The sequence below is a fragment of the Oryza glaberrima genome, chromosome 6 (assembly GCF_000147395.1).
Source record: "Oryza glaberrima chromosome 6, OglaRS2, whole genome shotgun sequence".
In the NCBI taxonomy this organism is placed as follows: Eukaryota; Viridiplantae; Streptophyta; class Magnoliopsida; order Poales; family Poaceae; genus Oryza; species Oryza glaberrima.
Window position 1 is genome coordinate 10475842 of NC_068331.1, and position 6173 is coordinate 10482014.

Sequence of the window (6173 nt, forward strand, 5' to 3'; positions counted from 1 at the left end):
AGCACAACCTTGTGATAGCAACCTTTAAATGCTCTGGTTTTATGGCCCTTATTGCAATTGCAAGAAACACGATGAGCAAGACATGGCAGTCGTGTGAATTATAACCAGATACCGACAAATCTTTCATTGAAACTAGTCGACTGATGTTTGATGAGAAAACTATGGGCACTCTGACATCACGGAGTGAGTTGCAAAATGACTTCTTCTCCTCAGGTGTCAGTGTGAAACAGGCTGGTGGAAGATATACTTCGCCATTCTTTTCTCCTTCTTGAGGGTGTAACTCTTCCCTGATTCCCATCTTGACTAGGTCTATCCTTGATTGCAGACCATCTTTAGTCTTCTTCGGCATGTCCAACAATGTTCCAACTATGTTGTCAAACACATTCTTCTCTAGATGCATGACGTCTATGGCATGCCGAACCTCCAGATCTTTCCAGTACGGGAGGTACTTAAAAAATATGGAATGCTTCTTGAATGGGGGAGGGAGTTTATCATCTGGCTTCGAACTATCATCTTGCTTCTTACTATCCCCTTGTTTCGTATTCTTCTCGGGTTTCTTGCGCTTTGTCCCCTTTGATGGTTTCTTAGTCATTTTTCCAAACTCGCAAACAATTTTCTCTGTTATTGCACACACCTTTTCTCCCGATGTAGGTTTTGGTGAAGGATCAGTCTCTTCAGTACCATCGAACTCCGCCTTCATCTTGCGGTACTTGTGATTTGTGCGTAGGAACCGCCGGTGCCGCATGTACACAAGCTTGTTGGAACCTGGGAGATACCTATAGTACGTTCCATTCAAGCAGATCACACATCCTGTTTTACCTTTAATTTGACCTGAAATTGAAAACATTGCTGGATAATCGTTAATGGTCACGAAGATGATGGCCTTCACTGTGAAGTATTCCCTTAAGTACTCGTCCCACACTTTCAATCTCTCTTTCCATAAATCAGCCATATCTTCCAACAATGGTTCAAGAAATACGTCAATATCAATACCAGGCTGACGGGGTCCCTGTATGAGGATACAGAGTAGTACGTATTTTCGCTTTTGACAAAGCCAGGTAGGAAGATTATACATGGTGAGAAGCACTGGCCAAGTACTATGTGAGCTGCTCACGTCTCCAAAAGGATTAACTCCATCAGTACTCAGGGCAAATCTAATGTTCCATGGGTCTTTAGCAAACTCTCTATACTGAGCATCAAAATTTATCCACTGACGAGCATCTGCCGGGTGTCGAATCATCCCATCCTTCTTGCGCCCTTCTTCATGCCAGCGCATTAGTTCTGCATCTCGCGGGTTTGAGTATATCCGTTTAATGCGGTCTTTGACAGGAAGGTACCACATCACAAGTTGCGGGATTTTTCTCTGTCATCCCTCAGTTGCTTCAGAGGGTTCTAGGCCAGTATTGTTATTCGACTTGTACCGGCTTGCACTGCATGTTGGACATTCATCTAAAGAAGCGTACTCTTTCCTGTACAGTATGTAGTGATTTACGCACGCATGAATCTTTTCCACACCAAGTGAAAGGGGGCATATGAGTTTCTTTGCTTGATATGTGCTCGATGGTAGTGAGTTAGGCCTCGGGAGCATTTTCTGCAGAAGTTCTAACAGACTGTCGAAACTGGTATCAGACCATCCATGTCTCGCTTTTAACCTCATAAGTTCAAGAACTGACCGGAGTGTTGTGAACTCACTGTCACAACCCTTCGACTCATCGTACAAAACTTCCTTTGCTGCCTTTTGTAAAGCTTCAAAGTTATTTAACCCTTTAGCCGACCCCATCAGCACCTCGGGTTTTGCATGACGTAACATTTCCTCTAGGTCGATTTTGTCCTCAACAGAACCATCGTCATGCACCATGTCTTCAACTTGTGTCAGAACTACATTTTCAGGCCCGTCCACTTGTTCTTCGCCATGAAGTGTCCATATTTCGTACTTGTCCATAAATCCACGAGTTACTAAGTGTTCCTTCACTTTAAAAGCATCGTCAAAGTCCTAGGCTATTTCATTCTTACAGTCAGCACATGGACAAATTATCTTCCTCATATTGTTCTTCTCAGCGTGTGCCTTGGTAATACCAATAAATTTAGACACTTCGTTTCTATATGGAGACAAAAACCTCGGCCAATGATACATCCATTCCCGACTTTCCATATCTCTAAAAAAATATACGTAAAATATTTGCACAATTAATACCAAATTTGTAGGGTTTATTGAAAAAACTTATCGCTATTCAAAACTAATTAACTAAAGGTTAAGTGTAAATTAATAAAAAATCAAAGTTTATTTCAATTTTTTTTACACAGACATGACAAATTAGTACATTAGGAAAATCTAACAAAATCATATCATTGGCATATTACAAAATACTATAACTATTTTTTGATTGCACCGAATAAATAGACATTAAAAATTTTATTCTCTCTATATATGACAAGATCTAAATCTAGATCTAGAACAAGGAGGTAGATGTGATAGCAAAAATAAAAAAAATTGAGAATTTATGTTACCACATTAAACCACTACAACAAGAGGCATCATGTATTACACATACATCTAACATCAACATATCAAAAGAAATAAAATTAAAAAACATGGAACTCTTCCTTCACAATTTTGCATGCATAAATCCATCACAAATTAAGGTCTAAAAGCTTAAAAAATTGCATACCTAGTGTGGAAATGAGTAGATCTAAGTATCGTAGAAAAATCCTCCGAAAATTTGAAGTTCAAAACCTCCCTCCTATATTTAAGTCACTTTAGGAGAGAGAAACTTCGGGGAGAATGAACAGAGCTCGAGGAGGAAGAAGACTATATAGGGGCATCTTTTCAGGCGGGCCATATAAGCGGCGCCTGCGAAGATTGATCTTCGCAGGCGGACCATATAAGCGTCGCGTGCGAAGATCGATCTTCGCAGGCGCACGACGTCTGCCGCTTGCGAAGATCGATCTTCGCAGGCGACGCTTATATGGTCCGCCTGCAAAGATCAATCTTCGCAAGCGGACCACCCCCTCCACCCCGGGTATTTTTTTTGCCGGCGGGGTTTTGGCTCCGAATTACATGCCCGCCTGCGAAAATTGATCCCCTACGACGCCGAAAATAAGTTTTCTAGTAGTGGCAAGTACTATGGGCATCCAAGCACAAATCCCAAGATGCCACATAGGACTAAATAGTGAGGTGGAGGAGAGAAGAAGGATGAGAGAGAAATAGTCACCTCTCATGAAAGATATTGGGGATTGTGTGGTAGAGGTGACCTATTATACATATCACCTCTCAATTTAATTATGTATGTTATGCATGAAATTAGATGTAATAGTCACATCTACTATAAAACTTGCCCTAAGGAAGAAGAGACCTCACTGCCTCTTCCTATCTCTTCCAATCGTCACTGCTTAATCCTCCCCATCCCGACCGTGATGCTACCAAATCGCCCCTTCCTATTCTACTGATGAAAGTGCGTATCTTGCATTGAATTCCATATCTATCACGATAGATTAAATAGTGCTAATTAAGTTGTTGATTACATACTGTCCATAACTCCATATCAATACTTGAAAGTAAAATTACATTTTGACATAGTTTTTACAAACCTAATCTCCACCCCTGACTCGCTCGAGATACACACATCGGGCGCGACTTGTGGTCACGACGTACGGCTGATCGCCGTTAGGGTAATCGAACGCCAGCGGTCAGGATGGTAACTTAGCGAGCCACCACAGCTCTCTGAACTTGCATGCCCCTCGTCCTTGACACTCTGCTCCGCTGGCTGCAACAGCTACCGTCCTCTGTTCCAGGTGGTGAAGCGCAGGACGATCCAGTCGAGGACGGACTCCGGCACGGCGGCGGTGATGCACCACATCAGCTGGTGCAGGAGTCCACCCGGCGTGCAGAGCGGCCCGCCGCGTCCGATCCACGCCACCGCCGCGTGCGCGTAGGTGTCCGTGCTCACCTTCAACGGCGACACGCTAAGCCCCACCTCCTCCTCCAACTTCGCCAACATCGTCGTCTCCACGAAGAACGGCGTCTACAATTAAAGCACATCGCATACACGTCGCCGCGAGCAGGCCGTAACATTTGTTTTTTCTCTCTTCAGATTTCATCAGAATCTGTGTGTACAATGATCACTAAACTCAAACTTAATTGGTTACCTGGCATTGCACATGGATCCCTTTGTTCGCATACTCGACGTGAAGGCTCCGGGAGAACTGAGCCACGTACCTGCATCTCACGCACATGTATATATAACATGAATTGTACATGTTGTAATATGTCATTTTGTGTTTGGTGAATGTACGACATGTATTTACCGTTTGGTGGAGGCGTACATGGTGTAGAGGGGGAAGGACGGGATGGCCTCCGACGCCGCGGAGCCGAGGTTGACGACGGCGCCGCCCCTGCCCCGCTCCACCATCCCGGGCAGCACCGCCGCCGTCACCTCTGTCACCGCCGACACGTTCACCCGCGCCATCCTCACCCACGCCTCCACGTCCGCCTCGTGGAGGTACACCGCGCCGGGCCTCCCCTCGCCGGCGTTGTTCACCACCACCCCGACGTCCAGCCCCGCCACGGCCTCCCGCAGCCGCCGCAGCGGCTGGTCGCCGTCCGGGGTCGAGGCGAGGGACAGGTCGAACACCACGGCCTTGGTCTGCACCCGGCCGTGGCGGGAGCGGATCGTGCCGGAGATCTCCCGGAGCCTGGCGGGGTCACGGCCGACGAGCACGAGGTTGAGGCCGCGGCGCGCGAGCTCCAGCGCCATGGCGCGGCCGATGCCGGACGTCGGCCCGGTGATGACGGCCCACGCGCCGTACCGGCGGAGGTCCTTGGGCCCGCCGAGGCAGAGCGCGACGTAGGCGAGGAGGCGCAGCGTGACGCCGGCGACGTAGGCGGCGCCGAGGAAGGCCAGCGACTGGAACCACCACGCCGGCGCCGGCGCTGGGTCGTCTTGCCGGAACATGCCGTAGAAATGGCTAGCCATCATTTGATCCGGCCGCAATGCACAGCTCTCTTCGGCGTCATTTGCACATAGTTGTGCGCGCGTATCTGTGGGTAGAGCTAGGTTTTGTTCGTTAATGTGTAAATGTGTTGACGTGGACGTATATGGGCGATATATGTGTAAATGTGTTGATTTGGAATGGTTACCCGCCAACTAATTAGTTCCAAGTTGCAACAATAATGTGGCAACAACTAGCTAGCAGTCGCGGAGGGCTCAAAAACTAAGTTGTTAGCAAGAACAAAGGCTTTGATCACAGAAAAGTATAGTTTTAAAGTTTCATTTATTAGATTCATATTCAAAACTACTTCCTTATGAATATGCTTTTATATTCGGAATTGCTTAAAAAAATTTCGCAAGTTTTTTCTCTAAAAGTTTTAGATTTTCTCAAAACTACTTCCTTATGAATATGCTTTACTTTTCAGCGATGTTTTCTATTTTACCATAGTTTTAGTTCATCTTTGTTGATTTGCACCGTAAATCGTCCGCCGCCACTGCGAGAGTGCGACACCTCTATGTAGGTTTGTCCTGAAAACCTTCCGTTTTACCCACGAGACGGATAGTTATCCTCTTATCGATCTAAATCGGCCTAGAGGCTGATTTTGATCTCTAAATCGGCTCCGCTAGCCGGTTTAGTTGTTTTTTTTTACAAAACCCATCTTGATTTGGCCTTTTGGCTAGATCGAGGTGGTTGACGACTCTATATCACCGCAAGGCGTTTAGGTGCTGTGATCGTGTTTGTCGACTTATCATAAAAAGTTGCCAACAATACTAACCATAAAATAGATTTCGGTTCTTCAAAGTATCAAACCATTAACCAAGCTGAAAGCTAGTTAATTAATCGGTACGTTAGTTTGACAACGATGGCTAAAACCACCTATAGGCCATATACTAATGAGATATAATAAAAGTACTGAGCAAATTAATGCACAATAGAGAGTTATCAATTTTCGCGTGCAGATATGTTAAGGGGGTCCATCAGTTAAAATGCATTTTCGCATGCTGTTTTTAACTGCAATTGAAAAGGTGATTATTGCAGGCAAGACTAAGTTACCATCCGTCTGAAACCTATAGGCGCTCTTGTACAGAAAAATCCATTCTATAGTAGTATAGCTCTCGGCCCAAACGGTTCACGGCGGCAGACTGGTGTTGGTGTGATCCTACGCAGACGTCGTCCACTAAATC

The 6173-nt window shown here is 45.7% G+C and overlaps 1 protein-coding gene across 1 annotated transcript; it reads right to left on the minus strand.

Annotated features, from left to right (window-relative positions):
- Positions 1-3472: 3472 nt before the first annotated feature.
- LOC127775728 (very-long-chain 3-oxoacyl-CoA reductase 1-like) lies at positions 3473-4980 on the minus strand. The gene is made up of 3 exons (XM_052302016.1): positions 4306-4980; positions 4147-4216; positions 3473-4022 (listed from the first exon to the last, which is right to left on the minus strand). The coding sequence occupies exons 1-3, from the start codon at positions 4974-4976 to the stop codon at positions 3774-3776; spliced, it is 990 nt and encodes a 329-aa protein (XP_052157976.1). The 5' UTR covers positions 4977-4980; the 3' UTR covers positions 3473-3773.
- Positions 4981-6173: the final 1193 nt, after the last annotated feature.

Excerpts from the sequence above, each read along its gene's own strand:
- LOC127775728 (XM_052302016.1), bottom strand. The coding sequence starts at position 4,976 with ATGATGGCTAGCCATTTCTACGGCATGTTCCGGCAAGACGACCCAGCG. Across the intron at positions 4,217-4,305 it reads ATGTACGCCTCCACCAAACG|GTACGTGGCTCAGTTCTCCC; the intron begins GTAAATACATGT and ends CGTGAGATGCAG. Across the intron at positions 4,023-4,146 it reads GGATCCATGTGCAATGCCAG|ACGCCGTTCTTCGTGGAGAC; the intron begins GTAACCAATTAA and ends CTTTAATTGTAG.